A 20,932-nucleotide genomic window follows, 5' to 3' on the forward strand; every position below is an offset into this window, starting at 1 on the left:
ACATGGACACCGCAGCAGTATTTTCACAGTTACACACATTGCATATATCAGATGGGCTTTAAAGGCATTAAACAACAGCTAATGCGTCAACAATTAGTGTTTGATTTGTTCCAGTTACAGTACAGCATTTGTTTTATATGATGGGAATGCCATAAAGAGGGACTACACTGTAAAATAAACTGCTTTTCTTACTTACTGTCTCATTTCTAATCCAAATATATAAAGATTCTTAAATCCAGAAGGATTTTATAGACAAAAAAAAAAAACATGTTTTCTTGTTTTCATAAATAAAATGTCACAATTACAGGAGTTTCTTCCTAAAACAAGATAAATAATCTGCCAAAGGGGTAAGCAAAATCCCACTGCCACATTATTTTGCTTATTTTAAGGAAAAAACACTTTACTCAATTCTTAATACACAGTATTTTTTGCTTGTCAAGAAAATGCTTCAAGAATTGTTAGATATTTGGACTAATAACAAGACAAACTAAGAAACTTTTATTTTTTTTGCAGTGTGCAGATCGTCCAGCAGCAATTCAAAATTAATAATCATAAAAAAAAACCATTGTAAATAAGCATTTCTGCCATGTCGAGTCTGCATCAAGAGCACTTCCATTTATTAAGCTCATCATCACCTCAAACTAAAACCTATGCTTCATTTTTACAAATTAAAAAAAAACAACAACTAAATTAAATAATCGGAATCAGGCCCTTCTTAAACAGAACTTTGAGAAAAAAATAATCAGATTTCTCGCACACGCAAAAGGAAGAAATAATAAACATTTCATTTCAACTCGTTCTAGTAACCACCAGAATCCTCTGTAACAATTACGGTGCATTTCAAATGGAAATGATTTCCTTTGAAATTCTGTCCAGAAGCCCCGCCCCCCACCCTCACAAACCCCATTGGCTCTCCGTCTCGTCCAATCACAGACCTCGCTTTCAGTCTGGGTGGCTAAACCGCCGTGGAGAGCTCAACTCTGATAGGGCCGAGGTCAGTGTTGGGGCGTGGTCACGTCACGTGCCAGCCAATCCCCACGTGACTCCTGTTGGGTCGGTGTCCCGCAGGCAGGATGGGTGTGGTTCAGCTTCTTTAAGTGCAAAAGTAGCTCCTATGCTAAAGCTCTGTCATTATGGTGGTCTGTAGGTGGCGCTGTCTGTCGGCCTCCGCTTCACACTTACAGGTTTAAAGTTTGGCCTGCTGGAAGAAAACCTGTGCAAACACACAAGCAAAGCCTTCAAATGCAGTCTAAAGGTTATTGCATAAGGAATCCGAAGTAATTCTTACACATTCAAATAATTGCCACTGAAATTGCCCATGATAAAAGAAAAATTCTAATCGGGTTTGTTTTATATATATATATATATATATATATATATATATATATATATATATTAGGGGTTTTCCCCTTTATTGACAGGACAGTAGAGATTTACAGACAGGAAAGTGTGGGGAGCAGAGATAGGGGAAGGATTGGCAAAGGACACTGAGCCGGGAATCGAACTCGGGTCTCCGTGAACACCTGGGTGCTATGTGTCGACGCACTCACCACTAGGCTATTGGCGCAGACAAATCGGGTTTGTTTTTCATATATGAAAAGGCGTTTTAACAATACAGGGCCGCCGTACAATTGGTAAAATCCAAAATGCCCTCAGATAAACAAATACACTTGGTCTATAGTTTAATATGTGGCTCTAGTATCGTAAGCAAAGTTTGAAACAGAGCTGTTGACATCCTGAAGTAAATGTTGAACGTGTCAGGATGATTATAAAAAGGCGGATCTCCTTTCTCCACAATCTAATAATGGGACAGACCCAATATTTCTTTTTTGTCTTTTGTTAAGCAGGAACACAACACAAATCATCTTCACTACTCCAAGACTGCACTGTTTTGTGAATTATTCCACAACGGATTAATTCATATGCATCACACTTTGAGATTTGATACGCATGCTAAAATGTCCTTTTTTAAAGAAAGAGCTGTTATTTGCAGAATACATAAATGATCAAAACCTGTAAATACCTTCATGTAGTTTTTCAGGACTTTAACATCTGGCTGCTGAAGCACTTGACACAGTTCCTGAGGAGAGAAACAACACTATCTGTCACACATTTACTCATTTCCTGAAGTCTGCAGAATTATCATGACATAGATACTGTTCAAAAACAAACACAAACTAAAAGTTATTATAATGTTGAATTATATTAAATTATATTACTTATATTAAAGGTTTACCCTAATTTAAGAGCATTTTAATTTGTTAGGATCATGCTTTCATACGTGTTGACATATAATTTAGTTTATTTTTGAGTCACAACAGTTCAAAAGTATTGCAATAACCCACAGGTTTACATTTAATGTATTAAAATAATCATGTTTGCATAAGTGTTGACATTTGTCTGGACGGCATGTCTAGAAACTTATATAGTTCAAAGTCCTAACAGTTCAAAAGCATCATAATTAGCCACACTGGAGGATTTTTCCCATGAGGATTTCAACGTGTGCTCTAGAAATGGTAAATATAATAGTGTAGTCTATATTATGTCTCAACTTTAATCGGACAGGCTCAGTGAAGTTGTTTGCTGGTGTAATAACTAATAGCTGAAACAAACCTGTGTGATTTCAGGAGAGACATGCAGTGAGGGCAGATACTCCTGCAGAAACTGAAGACACTCGGGCCCCTAAAACAAACACAAACAAAACAGATGCAGCAGGTGAATGTCTGCAGTAATGCTGGCGTGTTGATGCTGAACTACTCTGTAATTGACACTCACTCTTTTGAGATGAATCATGTGCAGCGTCAGCGAACACTCGGACAGCGTCTGCAACAACACAGCAGATCTTCATTTATCTGCATTAATAAGCTAAACTCTGCTTCACACAGACTGATGGACTCACCAGAACTGTCTGCGCATCTGAAAGGTCAAAGGTCGCTTTGAGCGGAGCCATGAAGCATGCAGGAATAATGTGCTTATAGATGAAATCCGGAAATCCCACCAAACCGTCTTTTCCACCTGAGAAAAACAACAGTCCTTTACGGCTATTCAGAGGCTGGTTTACTCTTTATTCATCCTTTTTTAATTGCTCTGATGTCAATTTTGTCTGTTCAGAGTTAGCAAATCTGCTTCAAATTACATTTCAGTTCTATTTTTTCAGCTTTTCCCTCCCAATATATAACAAAAACAACATATAAATAAAAAGATATATTATTATTTTATTACTGCTTCAAATTGATCTCAATAAGCTTCTAAAGTTCTACTTTTCAGTGTTTCTTACAAAAATGTAGACTTTAATAAAACAAAAATAAATATCAATTTAGCACAAAAACAATTATATAATAAACAGTTTTTCATTCATTATTTCTCTCCGCTCCTTCAAACAAACCAAAAAAAACTACTGCTTTTCATTCAACAGTGATGTGTGTGTGTGTGTGTGTGTGTGTGTTGGCTTACCCCAGAGCTCCACCAGTCTGGACAGGATGATGAAGCAGGTCTTCTGAGCGACAGGGTCTGGGAAATCCACAGCACCCTGAATGATAGTGAACAGCACACGCTCGATGTTCTCTGCTCCTGTCACAGACACACACACACAGTAACATATGAAATTCACCATCCAGACAAGGGGAAGACCAGGCAGACCTAACCACATCAACCTATTAAAGGAGTGGAAGGAGCCACCCAGTAAGGGACACAGAAAGATGGATCCCTGCGTGTCTGCATCAACTTCCACAAGCTCAATGCCCAGTCCATATTCGAGACACACTCGATGTCAATAATTGAGGATTTGCTAGAGATTGGCCAAGTCAAATACATTCCCACATTGAGACTTGTGTAGGGGATATTGGCAGGTACCTCTCAACCGTGAGTCCAGATCATACACTATGTATGTGTGTGTGTCCCCCTCCTCACCCTGACTGGCCATGACCTGACTGCTGCTGCTGCTGGCGATGGTCTGGATGAAGCTGAAGTAACTCCTCCTCAGCATCTGCTTCTCCAGTGCCGCCGTCTGATCGTTCTCCTCCGCAGGACGAGACAACACCTCAAAGATGGACATCACCAGCGGCATGAAGATCTCCTGCAGGAACGGGGACACCTGGTTCTGCACACACAAACACACACATTATTACTAAACGGCACCTATCACATATCCAGATAAAAAAAAAAAAAAAACGCAATTCCAGTCAGACAATATAATAATAATAATAATAATAATAATAATAATAATAAGAGAATTTGCAGCGTCTACTTCTGTTTGGTCATGTGTTGTGAGGATTTGCAGCGTTCTATGTGTTTCCATTATAAGGATTGGGTCAGTTTCAGGGAGTTAGAAAGCATTTGAGGTATTGAGCTGAAACTTCACTACCCCCACTAGAGACAACAGAGACGCATTTTATATCTTGTAAAGAGGAACAACAGCAGTGTGTGTTGTTTTGTGTCTGACCTTGAATTTAGCAGTGATCTGGCTGATGAGCGGGATGAACTCCTGCAGGTCTCGGGCCTCGCAGTCCTTCAGCATGTGCTGGGATGCGGCGGGGATGAAGGGCAGCACCTCCTCCTCCAGGCAGATGATCATGCGGTGCAGGAAGGAGCGGACGGCGCTGCGCAGAGCTCCGCGCTGCACAGGACAGCTGAGCGCCGGCAGGAACGTCTGCAGGCAGTCCAGATACACCTCCGAGCAGCCGCACTGCTTCACTGTCTGCTTATTGCTGAATGCCTTACTGGTGCGGCTGAGAGAGCATAAAATACAGTATTGGACAACACTGCTGGATCACAGCGACACACACACACACTTCTGAAAGAGCTGCAGACTCTTCACATACTCATTTGGAGATTTTGGTCCTTTTTGCTCGTCTCATATGCCTTTTCATTTCATTTTTCTTTCTGTATTATTTATTCTATACATATACTTTATAAAACAAAAGAGAGCAAATAAAGCCACTAAAAGGGTAGATGGAATCAGAATAGAGATCACAGTATAACAAATATTCTTTAAACCCCACACACTTCATTTTTAATCCATATCTTTAAAAAAGCATGACGAATGTTGTAATTTAAATATACACTAAATATTTCAGCATATACTTCCTGGGGGAGGGGGGGTGGACATTTTTACACTAAATAATACTGTGTAAATCAAAGTTGTGGAATCACTGAAATATACTTTAGGGATTAATTAAATACGACTAAAAAAACGTTAATAAAAAGAGTCAATTCCTGACCAATGCAAAAGATATTCTAAATCAATAATGCTGAAAATGTACATTTCATGTAGAGGCTGTGTTTACAAGGTCCTATATTCATATTTTGATGCGGTTTTCTTCTCTCTGTCTGCCATTTACTGCCATGCTGTTTTTGCTAAACGTTTTCACTGTATACATATGTTCTGTTTAGTCCTAAAGGGCACCTATGGTGAAAAATCTACTTTTCAAGCTGTTTGGACAGACATATGTGCATGTATGGTGTATAGACCGTCATATTGGGGTGATATAAACACACCCAGTGCTTTTTTTTCAATTTAACAACATAAAAACAGTGGACCAATTGGAGCGGTTTTCAGACCGACCGCAACTTTACGTAGGAGAGCGGTCCCCCCGCCCACCAATATTGATTGACAGGCACGTCACCATATCCTCAGTTTGTTGATTCACATCCGCCATTTTCAGCGTGAGTCGAAGCTGAACACCCTTGCTCTATTTTTAGATGCAAGGCTCATTGGGCTTAACACAAGATCAATATTCTCCACATTATCGCTCTAATCGGAATTATTGGTTGTATCTTACGTAGGTTTGCAAACATGTGTACTTCTCATTGAGTCTACCTTATACTTCAGCGGTTTGCATTTCTCGCGATCCCAGAAGCTCCCTGTGATCTTAACTAGGTGCAGCTGGAAAAGTGCAAGCACGTTGCCTCATGTGCGCATCTCTCTATTGGAAATAAAATAACAAACTTGCCTGCAGGTCACACACCAGAAGCGCTGCTCTGCGTGGTGCGATACTGACGCAACGCCATGCATTTTAGAATTCTAAACATAGGTTTCTATCAGGGTACACACAACAGTGCTTCAAGTCCAGCCACCGACTCGAAGCGCTGTTGTGTGTACCCTGATAGAAACCTATGTTTAGAATTCTAAAATGCGTGGCGCGACAATTCGGGACACTTCATGTTTGTGCCGCACCACAGAGAGTGTCTGGTGTGCCGTGTCGCGGCTTCAAGCGGCGCATCCGGTGCCTCAGTCAAAGTTAATTCAGTGTGCGTGGTTATTAGTCTCGGTGTACAAGCTCGGCACTTGAAACTAGCACACAGTTGGCTGTAAAACTGTACAAAGACAAAAGTTTTTGTACTCTGGTCTGTGTCCGAGTCGTACATGTACGGCTGAATGCGGATCCTCACACTCCTGCTCCTTCTCTCAGTCTGCCTGTCTGACTCTGTTGCAAACACAGAGCGGGTGAGCTCATGGCTCCGCCCCCTTGTTACGTTGGGCGGGAAGCCGAAACTAATTTACATGTGAAGCAACACACCCCTAAATCAGCGAGCTGTGGACACACCCCAAAATGACACTTTTGAACACATTATAATAAAACAATCTGAATTGTGTTTTAAACTGAACCTAAACTGGCACACTCAGAAGAACCATAATATTCATGTTAAATCATAAAAAAAAGAGGTAAACTATGTGCCCTTTAAAACTCAGCTCTGAAATGAGCTCCACAGAATGAGCTTACCTGGCGAAGCCCACAGCGTGACTGAGGCAGTCTGCCAGCGCCGTCTGCCGCTCCTCGTCCGGCTCCAGCGGCAGCTTCTCCAGCAGCATCCTGAAGGCCTCCATCAGCGGAGAGAGCAGCCCGCGCATCAGACCCTGCTTACGCTCCGCTGGAGACTCACCGTTCACTATCAGCACACCCGCCGTCTCAAACATGAACAGCTGATCGTCACTGCTCAACAGCGCTGGGAATCCATTCTCCTGAACACACAAACAGATACACAAGACACACAGAGACATGCACAGAGAGAGAGAATAGACCATCAGTCATGTTTCCAGAAGATGTAACTGCAGCTTCTGATGATGGTTATGCGCTGTTACCGGTGGAGCGAGCTCTAACAGGTCCTGTATTCTGCTGAGAATGTCCTCGATAAATGCATTCATGTGCTTACTGTGCAAACACACACACAAAAATAGCATTAGACAATTCAAAATTTAAATGACACTGTAAATATACACCACATGGACAAGTGGAGAGTGACTATTTATTTCCTTCAAATGCACATTTAAAACACGTAGCTAACGAAATGTGTTGATTAGGAAAAGAGGAGAATGCATAAAACAAACACAGCTTTTCTATCCACTACCCAATGATTGAAATAATTAGGATTTTAAAAGGTTTTTGAATATCTTCAGTACACCAAATTATTAATTATTAATTAATTATTCATGGGATGCAAAAAAATGTAAAGAAATCAGCCTTCAGTGTGAGAATTCTTTCTGAAATCACAGTAATATGCTGATGTTACATTATTACAGGGTATATGCAGGAATCCTAAAGATAATTTCAATACCTTAAGACTTTTTAAAAGATCTCCAAAGAATATTTTAAGACCTCATCCACATTTCAAGTTCTAATCAGTATCAAACATTTAACTTAATAAACAGTTAAATAAATCAATGGAGCACAAGCATGCAACAGAACTCAGATAAGCTCAGAAGTAAAAGCTTGAAAGAATAAATTATGCGTATTTTTTCAGCGACAGGCTTTAGCCGCTGTCTTTCTCCAACCAGGAGTACGCAAACTTACATTTCGTCTGTCGTCTGTTTCACTCTATGGTTTCGCTACGAATTACGTGACATCACCCGGACAAGCCCCAGCCCAAACTAATCGCATGGATCGAGAACGTCGTTGTTAATATCAGAGGAGGAAATTAAATAAATTTATGCTTTTTTGGAGTCAAACACTTTGGACAAAGCTTGAACAAAAATTAAGTCCTCGTAAAACGTGATTAAGACTTTTTAATACCTTTTAAGGGCCTTAATTTTCTCATAATTGATTTATCAACTTTTAATACTTTAGGACCCTGCGGACACCCTGTAATCACTGCGTTCAAATGTAAATATAAGTCAACATATTTATTCATGGGATGCAAAAACATCAGTCTTCAGTGCTAGATGATCCTTTCCGAAATCAGCACTGCGTATGTGTTCTGCAGAAGGACTCACTGCAGGGTTTTGATGAAGCGTGAGAACAGGTAAGCCACTCGACTGCGCACCTTTGGGCTGCTGTGTCTCAGACCGCGGTGGTCTAAAAACGCCATCTGAACAAAACAAACAGAAAACACTGAGTGACACTTCACCGGTTAACCGAGTGAAATCAGTGTGTGATTTGCTTCAAATGCTTACCAGGACAGCGGGAATGTGCTGCGGCTCCACCAGGAAGAATTTATCATAGCGGACAACGGTCTCGAAGAACTCCAGAGTCACAGAGGAATGCTGATACTCACTGACACCACAGGAGACGAGCTGCACGCACACACAAAACAATATCAGCTCTAATCATGACGCAGATGATCAAGTCAAATGTTCACTCGTGTGACAAGATTCTCCAGGACTAAAAATGGCAAAAGCAAACCTAGATTATAATTCATAGATTGCTATTTTTAACAGAAACAAATACTAATTGTTAAGCAAATAAAAGCGAATTGTTTGTTATATTTATTGTCACGCATGTTACTTGCAGACTCACGGTTCTCATCATAGCCTGCAGTGTGCTGGTTTTGGCAGAGTCTCCAGAGAAATGAGCTCCGTGAGACGCTGGAAGAGCTTCACCCAACATATACAGCAGACGGATGGACACCTCCACCTCCATGAACTGCACTGTCTGCCAGCTCCTGCACACAACACACACACACTTATCAATACGGCTGGTATGACTGACATTTGGCCATTGATTAACTGTCAAAAAAAACAAACAAGCATACAAAACTACTGGATATGCAATAAAATTTTGATGTCTTTACAGAAATCTATCATTAGTGACAGTGTCTCTGTTTTTTGGTTTATGTCTCCCCCTTGTGGCTATTTAAAAATCACAGAAATCATGGTTGGTTCAAACTAATAACTGTAATTAGATGGTTATTTAATAATCATGACAAGTCTAGAAATTAATCAATCATGCATGTCAAGATGTGGCTTTGAAGTCTTTGTGAAATCAATATTGCCAGCACATACAGGGCATTTCACTTCATCAAGTGAACTTTACATGGACAGACCCTTAACCACTTGATTTTGACTAAAGATAAGAGTCTGCTTAATATTTCCTTCACATATATGTCCCAGAGTGCAACACGTCACAACAGTGTAATTCTCAAGTGCTCAAGGGTGTATGTAACCGTGTTATTATAATATTCATTCAGCTTTTGTATTAATTTCAGTAATATTTTTCAACAATATGCAAATATTTCTATAATTTATTTATAATATCTTTATGTTAATACATTTAGTCTTTTAACAAGACACAAACAAGTAAATCTAATTGGATTTGCATTTTAAACCTTACTATACTCACAAAATCAATATGCAATTTTTTTTTATTCAATACAAAATTCAGCAAAAAAATATTTAATTTTTTTTTCATAGATTCTGTCTGTCCCCATCAATGATGCACATCCAAGCCAATAGCTATACTTTCATCCACCTATTATGTGCACTTTGCATATGCGCATAAAAAAAAACGGTTACTGTAAACGTCAGGATGCGCATACATTCTGAAAACGAGAATAAAAACGTATGCGCATAACTGAGTAGGATAAACTTTTTATTTGATAAGAAAAGATGCGCATAAACTAAGATGGAAACACTTTTACCGCACAAATTTCAGCATGTGCATTAAAAAAGGTCATGTGATTTTGTTAGAGATCATGTGATGATGAAAATGTGTGTACATGGATAAACCAGCAGGCTGAGCACACTGTAAACCATCTGAACTGTTGTTTTGCTCATTCTAAAACACCTTACCGTTTTAATATTAGTGTTATTATATTATTAATGACCTCCAGAATCAGGAGCGCCTTTGCTCCGCGTCTGACACCTTCAAACCCCACCGTGCGTTCACTGCGTGTCAGGATTGCCTTCTGAGGCGCAAGTCATTTATTAGATGAAGGAAAGATTGACGCAGCTTCTCCTACTGCAGCAAATTCAGTTTTTACTGTTGATATTTGGCGCCGGTTAATCAGGAAGTGACGATTTTGTTTGCTTTGACTTTGGATGGAAACGCTGCTTTATTCGCACGTCTTTTATGCGACAATCCAGTTTTGCGCATAAAGTTCATTCGCATTCTTGGATGGAAACACAGCTAATGAGACGGAGAGAAATTAGCAAGTGAATGACACAAAAAACTGGCCAGGAATTTGTTTAGTGCACATGTGTGTGTGTGTTTGTGTTGATGTCTTACTGCATGGTGGCGTTGAAGACTCTGTGCACAGCCTCCAGCAGCAGCTCGGGAGAAACCTGCGCCAGTCGGTCCAGCAGCATCTTCAACTGCTTCCTGTACTCCACAAACATGGCCTCATCTTCACCCTGAACACAAACACACGTAACAGCTCACAATTGACCTAAATAAAGTTATCATAATGTTTTTCAGAGTCTGCATTAAAATAAGTGTCTGAAATGTTATAATTATATTCTGAATGACAGAAGCACTTTAAAATCACGGTATAAATCTGCAAACACTTGACTGTCATGACCAACAGTTTAATAGCGCAGTAAACAGATCACACTGACCTCATTCTCAAAGTTATACTCGTCATCATACTTAAGTTTGCTCATCACAGCCAGCATGATCGCCTGTTACCAAAACAACCATCAACAATGTTACTCAATGTCAACAATACAGCAACAATCAGCTATTCATAATGAATGAGATGAGCCGGTGATGCTGGCGAACCTCCACATTACTCTTCTGCTGCTCGTTGAGTGCTGGAAGCTGAAAAACCCACACAAACAAAAAACTGAAGATTAACATTATGGTTAGATCATCCCTGAGGGTCAGAATGAGGGTTCAACATGTGTGTGTGTTTACATTTACTCATTTATTTGTCCAAGGCAACTTACAAGTGAGAATAAAACTTCAAATCATTAGAGAGTAGCAGGATATAAATGCTATGAGATGTATGATTTTTCATACATATAGACAGAAGAGTGTGTCATACAGGTGGTTTGTAAAACCCACTCACTTGCAGCGCACACCAATAATAGCCAGATGTTTTCAGACACATGGAGTGTTGATAAGAAAGTGTCTGGTGCATACAGAGATGACTGAGTGAGTGAGTGCTACAGGTGGTGTGATTTGTGTGTATGTGTAAACAGGTTTATGTGGTTTACAGGGACACAAAGTTCTTTAATGACAGGTATTTAAGCTATTTGTACATTAAGCTGGTTCATGTACCTGTAATTCAAAACTCTTAATCATACTTAACAGGGTTTTTTCACATTCAAGTTTGCTGTGTCTGTTGGGTTTAGGGGTATAAAATACGTGCTTTTACTGTATAGAATGGATTACGCCTATGGAGAGTCCTTTTAAACAATGTACACAAGTATGAGTGTGTGTGTGTACCTGTTTGAGCACATGCAGGTAGTCGTAACAGAAGCAGACGATGTTAGCTGAAATGTCGTCATCTTCATGGATTAGCAGCTGTAGCATCAGAGGAACCTTGGACTCGACAGCACGCAGTGTTTCTGCAGAAAGCTTCTCATCTGTTGTCTTGCTGAGTTTGGTCCAGCTCAGTACCAGAGACTGACCCATCCCGTTCACCAGCCGAGAGAACTTGGCCAGAAAATCCACATCCTCCTCCTGATGCAAACACAAGACAAAAGGAATCAGGGATTTTAAGTCTTCTTTATCTAATGAAACGCAATGAATGAATAATGAAACATTATTGTGAAATTATTATTATTTTTTTCTGTTAAAAAAAGGCAAGGAAAATTTTCCATAGTATTTCCCATTACATTTTTTCTTATGAACTAAAATAAGACTTTCTCCAGCTGGAGTAAAATAAAAGAAAAATTAATAAAAGAAAAAAAGAAATAATATATATATATCATAATTAAGATGGTCAGAATTTTTTCTTTTAACTATACCAAATAAAATGCCTTTAATCAAGTACTTTTAGCATGCAAGAGACAAATTTAAGCATATAAAATATAATTTACCAACAACAACGTTCTGACTATTGAAAATGCAAAGCGGATAGTAACTTTGGAAAATGACTGGTAAGCAAAATAGTTGGTGTCAAGCCCTGCATGTGCTCACAAATCCAGAATACAGCATTTATAGCTTTAGTTATAAACTACTTATGTCTATAAATGTTAATGGGTCACACTTTGCAATAAGGTTTCATGAATGCATTTACTAACACAAAGTATGAACGAAACCTCTACAGCATTTATTAATCATAGTTCAACATTCACTAATGCATTAACATCCAAATGCATGCTTGTAAACAATAGTTAATGCACCATGAGTTAACATAAACAAACAATGAACAACTAACATAAAATGCATCAACTAATACGACCATATTGTAAAGGATTACCAGTTAATGCTTAAATGAGGAATTAATCATATTCTAATGCTTGATAAATGACTCCTAGTGTGCAGTTATTATAAAGAGTGACCTAAATTTCCTTTTGAGGACAATAAAGTACACTACCACTACTTTTCCTTAGCAGCTGATGTATAGATGTGGTGTAGTGTGTGAGAAGCTGACCTGCTCCACATTGAAGAAGCCAGCGGACTGCAGCACCTGACACAGAGACTCCACCAGTTTGGTTTTGTCCACAGGATCCATGCCTTTATTGACAATCTCAAACAGACAATCACACGCAGCCTCCCGCAGCTCCTCCATGGACATGTGACTGAGCAACAGATTCACAAACCTACACAAACAACAGCATGACATTAACAAGGTGAAAAAACTGGTCGGGAAGCAAAGAAATCAAACAAGGACGAAATCATATGCTTGTTCAACCATATCTTAGGGCATTAGACTGTTTCATGAAATTAACAGACAACTTTCAGTAACTAGCACTTAAATTGATGTAGGGATGCTGTATAAATGGTTTGATGTAGAAATGTTTGAGTAACTTTGTATTTAATTTTCATTTTATTTAGCTTTTTTGGTATTTTGTATTGACATTAGGATGTCATTTCTGCAATAGTTCAATCTTGGAACTTAAACCAACCTATTAACAAGCTTGACTTCAACTAAAAAGATCATGAGGTTCAGCCTGGATACACAGATGAAGTCTAAATTATTCACCATCTTGTGATACTTTTCCCCCTAATACTTCCTAAATGATGTCTATTATATTTTGTCTCCTGGAGAAAGTCTTTTTTAGCTTTATTTCAGCTAGAATAAAAGCTGTTTTTAATTTGTTAACAATTTTAAGGTCAATATTATTAGCCCCCTTAAGCAATATTTGTTTTAGATTGTCTACAGAACAAACCAGTTATACAATGATCCTAATTACCCTAACTTTACCCTAATTAATTACCTTATTAAACATTTAAATGTCACTTTAAGCTGAATACTAGTATCTTGAATAATATCTAGTCAAATATTATCTACTGTCATCATGGCTAAGAGAAAAGACATCAGTTATTAGAAATCATTTATTAAAACTATGGAAAAAAATCCCACATCTCTGCGATGTGGGATTTGCGCAGCTCTGACCTGTCGTTGGCTATGAGATTGAGGTCGATCCAGGACACGAAGGCTCCCACCACCTCCAGACACTGGCAGGTCAGCTCGCTGTGTGTGTGCTGGTACGTCTGCAGTATCTGGAACCAAGACTCCACCAGAGCCGGGATGCACTGCTCACGCATGCCGTCTTTAATCAGAGTGTTTCTACGAGTCTCCTGGTGAAGAGCAGAGAGAAAGAGAGAGAGTTTTTAAACATCTCTTATTTTTAATGCAATTTTAACAAGCAGGAAATAAAAAAGATATTGTACGTGAAATCTGAGGCTGCGACCATGTCAAATCTAGCAGGATTTTTTTATTGATTTCATAAACTACACTGCATCCCATTGATCAAACATTAAGCATAAAACTATACATTGTATAATCAAATTATTCAAAACTTATTATCTAGTAAAATAGAATTTTTAATACTTTTTAAGACCCTGCAAACAACCTGTCAATATCTTCATAATACTGTTTACTGTGATAAAAGCTTCAGCCATTAACTGCAATAAGACAATTTGGATCCTGGCATAAGCCTATAAATGATGGCCAGAATAGATCAGGTTTTTGCCATTTCTCCTGCTGGTTTACCTCAGGGCTGTGTAGGATGTCCCGATCCACCACCTCCGCATCGATGGCCATCAGTGTCCGCAGGTAAATGTCCACACCATTTGGACTGAGACCCACCAGAGCCAGGACGTCGAAGAAGAATTTAGGCCATAAAGTCAGATACTCCATCACAAAAGTCAGGGCGAAAACCTGCGCCGCCTTATTCCTGATGAAGGGTTTCTCTGGATGCACGTTCATCAGCTGCACAAACACACAGCAGTTCAAATGCACATTTTGGTGCTCCGTTCAAAAGAGGGCGGAGCTACAAATGCCTGTGTGTTGCTATAGCGACAGATTGAAAAAAGGACTAACGTTATCTGTCTGAAAAAGGTCAAATGTTTTCGTCTGTGTCAGTCTATAGATTCCTGTCGCTGTTCATTTGTGCTTCATCTAAAACTACACATTTATATTCCTCCTAATCGTTGGCATTGTCTTCAACAGCTCAAAACTCTAATGATGAACGGTTAGTATAATAAAATGTTTCCCTGATGATTTGTTTCCATGACCATTTAAAATTTGATTAAATACAATGACCTGTGGGTGTATATGAATCAGTGTATATCAATCACACAGCAAACACACCACACTGACCTGAGTCTGCAACCACTTCATCAGAGTCTCTCGAATCAGTTGCTGTTGAGCTGCAGAAAGCGACCCGTGTCTGAAAACACACATCACATCAGTTATTATGACAGTAATCATCAATTAAAAACACAGTATTAAAATCAAGTTTCACCCTTCCTCTTCTCACCATAAATGCACAAAGCATACCTCACTATGGATGAAGAGGTCTATGAGGATCATTGAGGCAGTGCTGACAAAATTTGACATCTCTACAGAAACGTACAATGATTCCAGCAGACGGTGACACCTGCTAGAGAAACCCCTACAGACCTATAACCGACTCAAGGGCCTCTACCGACGCTGGGTTCGACCTGAGCGGAGATAGGAGGCGGAAGGCGGAGACAGGAGAAAGGGCTCAGAGGGTGGACACTGAAGTCTCACTTACCAGTGCGAGCTCACCTTTACTTACCTGTGTATAAAATTGTGTTTGTGTTCATTTGCCTCATTAGTTTTCCAGGTTGCGCTGTGACAGATATAGTAGGGAGGGACTTTGGCAAGGACACCGCAGGTTACACCCCTACACTTTACAAGTGCTATGGGATTTTTAATAACCAGAGTCAGGACTTCGGTTTAACGTCTCTTCCGAAAGACGGCGCTCACTGACAGTATAGCATCCCCTTCACTGGACTAGGCTATTAGGAGTTACACAGTTACACCGCAAGTTGAGCACCCCCTACTGGCCTCACTAACACCACTTCCAACAGCAACCTAGTTTTCCCAGCTTAGTGTTAGCTTCAGTGAGTAACCAGTAATTCACTCTGCATTATAAAGACACTTCGCACTACAGTGCTAATACAACATTACCATTTTTGAAGATTTTAAAGTTTGAGACCAGAACGAAAAAAAGTCTCCGTGACACACGGATAATTAGTTTTTTCATTAAAATGTAAAAATTGTATTTTGCCTTTTCCCCTTTATTTTACTCTGTGAAGATGGAGTATGCAATCTTATCTAATACCATTAACTAATAAATTCTTAAAATACATAGTTGTGCTTGATAACAATAATGTACTGTGAGTTAACATGCACTCTGAATGAATGTTCTGCCCTCTCTTTTCCTCTCAGCTGTATGTATTCCGAATAAAGTGCAGGAGCGGTCGGTAACTCTGGTGTAATTTTAACAGGAATGGGCGGTTTCACAATATCACTCCCTAACGAGCGAGCGAGCAAGCAAGCGCGTGTGGTGTGTTTTTCAGTGCGCGTATGTGTGTGTGCGTCTGTTTGGTGCTGTCTATGTCTGTGTGTGAATGAGAGACAGTGTAGTGCTGTGTGTGTGTGTGTTTATACAGACAGCTTGTTATAGCCACCCCCCAAAATTTGTGTATGGAAAGCATCATCAATGCACCATGATGCACCGAATCGATGGCATGATAATTGTAACCGAACCGTGAGACCAGTATAGGTTCACACCTCTACCATTACCAAAGCTGAATTAATACTGTAACAAATGGGAGTTATAATAAATGAATACTTTTGTATAAGTGCCACACATTGTTATGTGGATGTTGTTTCATCCTAAGTTTCTTTTAATAGAATTTCGTTTATTTTAAGTTTAATTCTGATACAAACATTTCACTTGTTGCACATGTAATGTTCTGATACCTGAATTTGATCTGGTGCTCCAGGACTTGAAAGCAGAAGAACTTCACATGATCGTCACTGACAAAGAAAAGCATACAGTACATTAATAATGTTGCACATAATAGTGAATAATATGCTTTTCCAGTTTGGCAAATGAGTAAACACTACACTAATCTGACATTTCTGTGCATCTCACCTGTAAACGCCTTTAGCGAGGGCTTCAGCACACACCTCCCATCCATCCAGAGACACCTTCAACTGCTCGAAATATGCCAGCGCCTGAAAACACACGGCATGAGTCAATATTGTGGTTTTCTTAGGAATAATAATAGAAAAAATTACTGTTTTACTGCAATATTAATAGTCTGATATGAATACAATTCCAAATGACTTAAATAGATCTATTTGGGAGGAATGTGTGATTGAGATTAATTTGTATGAAAGTACATTTGCATAAAATATAAGAAAATAAATGAGCAGATAAACACAACAGAGCAAAGATACCAATGGAATAAAGAGTGCTTTATGATTAACAGAATTCAGATGCAAAATCAGAATAATAAATAGTAAAATAATAATAAAGTGCTCATCATAAAACAATTTTTTTGTTGAATATACAAATGCTAATTGCCTAAATGTTTTTAACTCTTCTATTTACATTTATTTTAAACTGAACAGCACAAAAGAGATAAGCGGTGTCTCTCAATAGACAAATATTAACTTCATTTTACATTTATGATGAAAAAGATTCCTTATGCATGTGACATCTCTCCATTATGGATGTAACGTATGTGAAATTGCCACTTGTGTGACTGTCAACAATTTCTAACTTTTTTTTTTTATTTACCAGAGACATTTCTGAGCATTTTACAGTACTGTAAAATCCGAATAAAACTTAGAAAAAGTTTCGTTATTTTAGTGAAAGCTGTATTGTTTTCATGACAAGGTTAAATTTGCATAGAATTGTTCATAATAGGAGATACACCAATGCCACGGTTTGGTTTGCTAAGGGGGCGGGGTTTGAGCTGTGTCACCAGCAATGTTATGGACCACTGGATTTACTTTTGACTTAATAATAGCAATAATAATTCAACATAAAAACTTCATTAACATTATGCACTGGCTTCACGTTTCTGGTTAGTACCGTCAGCTAATCTGGGCAAACTAAAATGAAATATCTCCACAGCAGAATGGTCAAAAATAAACACTATACCACCATACAGTACAGATGGAATGTTCCAAAACACAAATACAGTATCTATCTAGCTATCTAGTGTGTATTTTTCCTGTTTAATAGCAACATAAAAAGCTGCTGTCTCTTTTGTGTATGAATCAACAGTCCCCTACGCTTTTAACCGTTTTTTTTGTTTGTTTGACCCCTGGCTCATAAACAAGCATGCAAGTTTTGAGTGTGTGAATTGTGCCAGCGTCTGTCAATGCACATGTTTTTCTGCGCTTACCCTCTGCCTGTAGCAAGCGTCAGCGTTGGGGTTCAGTCCCATGAGGGCCTGCTCGTCCATGATGGCAGGTAACGCCGACTCGCAGGCCATACGTGGGTTAGCTGCTGTCCTCGATCACTTTATTCCAAATCTCCACATAGGACACACACATCTGAGAAAGATACACACACACACACAACAAAATCAAACACTATTAAGATTGAAAGTGGTGATCAGTGGACAATATCATGTTGACGTTCATTCATTTTTATTCAGGCTAGTCCGTTATTTATCAAGGGTCGCCACAGCGGGATGAACCGCCAACTATTCCAGCATATTTTACACAGTGGATGCCCTACCAGCCACAACCCCGCACTTGGAAATATAATGTTGACACGCAACAGCTAATGTTATACCTGCAAATATGATAATTTCAGACAATATTTTCTACAAGAGGAATAACAGAATTTTGTAATGTGTTCAGGTCTGTTTTGACCCAGAAGAGATGGCTAAAAGCTTAGCAAGTGTTTAAAAACCCTAAAACAAAATTTATGGATATATTAAAGAAATGTTTTTGTTTGCCCACCAACAAACCCCAGCAGGATAAAAAAAAAACACCATGGGTCTCGAACTCAGGAATTTTGGTGATCCAACCAATCAAGGTGTGCAAGGCTACTAGACACTAGTAGTCTGAAACAACTTAATTAGTTAGATCAGCTGTGTTTGATAATGGTTGTAGTGATCAAATACTAAAAACATACAAAACTTTTCTTTCACATTCACTCATTCATGAGAATATTTTATGATGAATTAATATAATTTATATTTTAGCTTTAAAAATACTTTGCATTAAGAGTTAAACAAATTCTAAAAAAAAAGCACTAAAGCATGGAAAAAAACAAACAAATACCTCTTTACCATCATGCACATGATTTATTCTCAATTACAATGTTAATGTAAATGACAAAAGGCTGATTGATAATGCAAACGTCAATATATATCGAGGAATAATGAATGACCTCTTCAGAACAACAACAGACAAATGACCAAACACACACAGGCTGAATCAGCACTCTCCTTTATTCTTTCACTCACAGAAAGTACCACAACACCACGTTATGGCATGGTGAAGGTGATAGGAGGTGTACCATGGTAATAGTTTAATATTTTGACAAGCACGTATTAATTCAGCGGGAATCAATACTGTAGTACTCCATTATCATGACATACGATCTGACAGATACACAGCACTTTTCTGATGCAACACGGGCCCAATAGTGAGTTTAATCAACCCCATATGACCTACTAACACTAAACACCTTTACATATTCACGGTACTATTAGATTTAGCTCAAATATTCGCTAATTTCACGGTTTTGTTCTCGTATTTTAAAAACAACCGACTTTCTTCTGCGCGCTCACGTTGCTAACCGACAAGCGTGTCACGCGCGTGCGGAATCTCAGTGAACGTGGCGTGACAGACCGAGAAAACACAACGAAATAACGACAAACCTCCCTCGTACAGCTAAACCGATGAATATGTGTCCCGTTAAATCAGTAGACTGATGAATGATCGGCTTAACGGACTGATACGCGTGTTGTGAATGTGATGGTCATGACGGCTCGTGCAGGCGCGCGCTGTCACACAAAAGACTCGCCCGAAACTTTAATCCAAATGAATAAAACATGCGGCGACGGTGTAAATTAACGGATAAAGTAAACGTTACTATAGCTTACCATGAACTTTACCGCTCCATCTTCATCCGCCCTCAGTGCGCATGTAACAGATTGAACAGTGGCGTGTCTGGCCGACCGGAAGTGCGGCGCACGAGAACAGGAAGAACTTCAAGCACAGGAGCGCGCACGCTTCACGTAAATATAAGAGGGCAGAAAACCACATTTGCATGTGTATGTACAGCAGCAAAGTTCTCATATAGAATTTATATTGTATTCTATAGTCTTTGGGTAAAGTATGCAACCAACTTTCCTATGACTGTTGCATATGTCAGTCATCTTACAATGTTGTATGATTGTCAATAATGTTACAGTAAAAAAACAGTAGATGCTATGATGAAAAACAAAATAATACATAAAAATACATATAAAAATGAGGAAATGTAACTATTTTATCTTTTATTTAAAGTAGAAACAATAACTTTAACAGTAATGTAACACCAGTATTTATTACAGGGCTGGAAGAATAAAGAAAAATAATATAGACATTTGAATAATAATAATAATAATAATAATAATAATAAAATATATATAGAGAGAGATTTCCATTATTTCCCTCCTCGCACACAATTTAACAGCAAATCACAGCCATTTAATCAGCCTGTTAAGTTTATTTCTGTCCACTAGAGGACTCTATTGACCAAACAATGACACAGAAGTCGAAGGAAATCTTAATGAACTGAACTGGATTACATCCACTATGTTTAATTTCGCTTTTACAGTAATATATCATTAATCGAGCATTTATAGCTTTTCATATCAGTATTTCAGATCCAAAATACACATTTAAGCATTTAGTTTAATTCACATATGCCTACCCATGTCTGTATATTCATTCATTTATTGTAAATCTGTTCATAGCTAATACAACCTGTATATAATGTTCATAGTACATCCATCTGTAAATATCACCATAGGTTTTCTATAACTGCACTTTATAACTTATACCTGTATCCTGCACTTGCTGCTATTGCACTGCTGGTTAGACCTAAACTGCATTTCGTTGCCTTGTACTTGTACATGTGTAATGACAATAACGTTGAATCTAATCTAATTTAATCTAATCTGTAGATTTCAATCATGAATGTTGGTGAGTTTGAGTCATTGACATGTCTATTTTTCTTTTCTTTTTAACATTTCTACTTTAGCAGTAAAACTTTAACTTGACACAAAACCTAAAACAGACTATGCAAGAACTTTTACATCAGACAGAACAG

The 20,932-nt window shown here is 38.6% G+C and overlaps 1 protein-coding gene across 1 annotated transcript; it reads right to left on the reverse strand.

Moving 5' to 3' along the window:
* Nucleotides 1-600: 600 nt before the first annotated feature.
* Nucleotides 601-19,811, reverse strand: xpot (exportin, tRNA (nuclear export receptor for tRNAs)). The gene is made up of 25 exons (XM_056456287.1): nucleotides 19,719-19,811; nucleotides 18,003-18,153; nucleotides 16,739-16,821; nucleotides 16,564-16,620; nucleotides 14,929-14,998; nucleotides 14,320-14,538; nucleotides 13,720-13,904; nucleotides 12,754-12,922; nucleotides 11,601-11,837; nucleotides 10,932-10,970; nucleotides 10,769-10,831; nucleotides 10,440-10,564; nucleotides 8,733-8,877; nucleotides 8,390-8,509; nucleotides 8,210-8,304; nucleotides 7,082-7,151; nucleotides 6,723-6,961; nucleotides 4,442-4,727; nucleotides 3,910-4,099; nucleotides 3,454-3,570; nucleotides 2,900-3,015; nucleotides 2,776-2,823; nucleotides 2,614-2,682; nucleotides 2,024-2,080; nucleotides 601-1,213 (listed from the first exon to the last, which is right to left on the reverse strand). Exons 2-25 carry the CDS (start codon nucleotides 18,090-18,092, stop codon nucleotides 1,187-1,189), a joined length of 2,916 nt encoding a protein of 971 aa, XP_056312262.1. The 5' UTR covers nucleotides 18,093-18,153; nucleotides 19,719-19,811; the 3' UTR covers nucleotides 601-1,186.
* Between the last annotated feature and the right edge of the window lie 1,121 nt (nucleotides 19,812-20,932).

This window comes from Danio aesculapii, chromosome 4 (assembly GCF_903798145.1).
Source record: "Danio aesculapii chromosome 4, fDanAes4.1, whole genome shotgun sequence".
Classification (NCBI taxonomy): Eukaryota; Metazoa; Chordata; class Actinopteri; order Cypriniformes; family Danionidae; genus Danio; species Danio aesculapii.

Excerpts from the sequence above, each read along its gene's own strand:
- xpot (XM_056456287.1), bottom strand. The coding sequence starts at position 18,092 with ATGGCCTGCGAGTCGGCGTTACCTGCCATCATGGACGAGCAGGCCCTC. Across the intron at positions 10,565-10,768 it reads AGTATAACTTTGAGAATGAG|GGTGAAGATGAGGCCATGTT; the intron begins GTCAGTGTGATC and ends GTTTGTGTTCAG. Across the intron at positions 2,824-2,899 it reads CAGATGCGCAGACAGTTCTG|ACGCTGTCCGAGTGTTCGCT; the intron begins GTGAGTCCATCA and ends GTGTTGTTGCAG.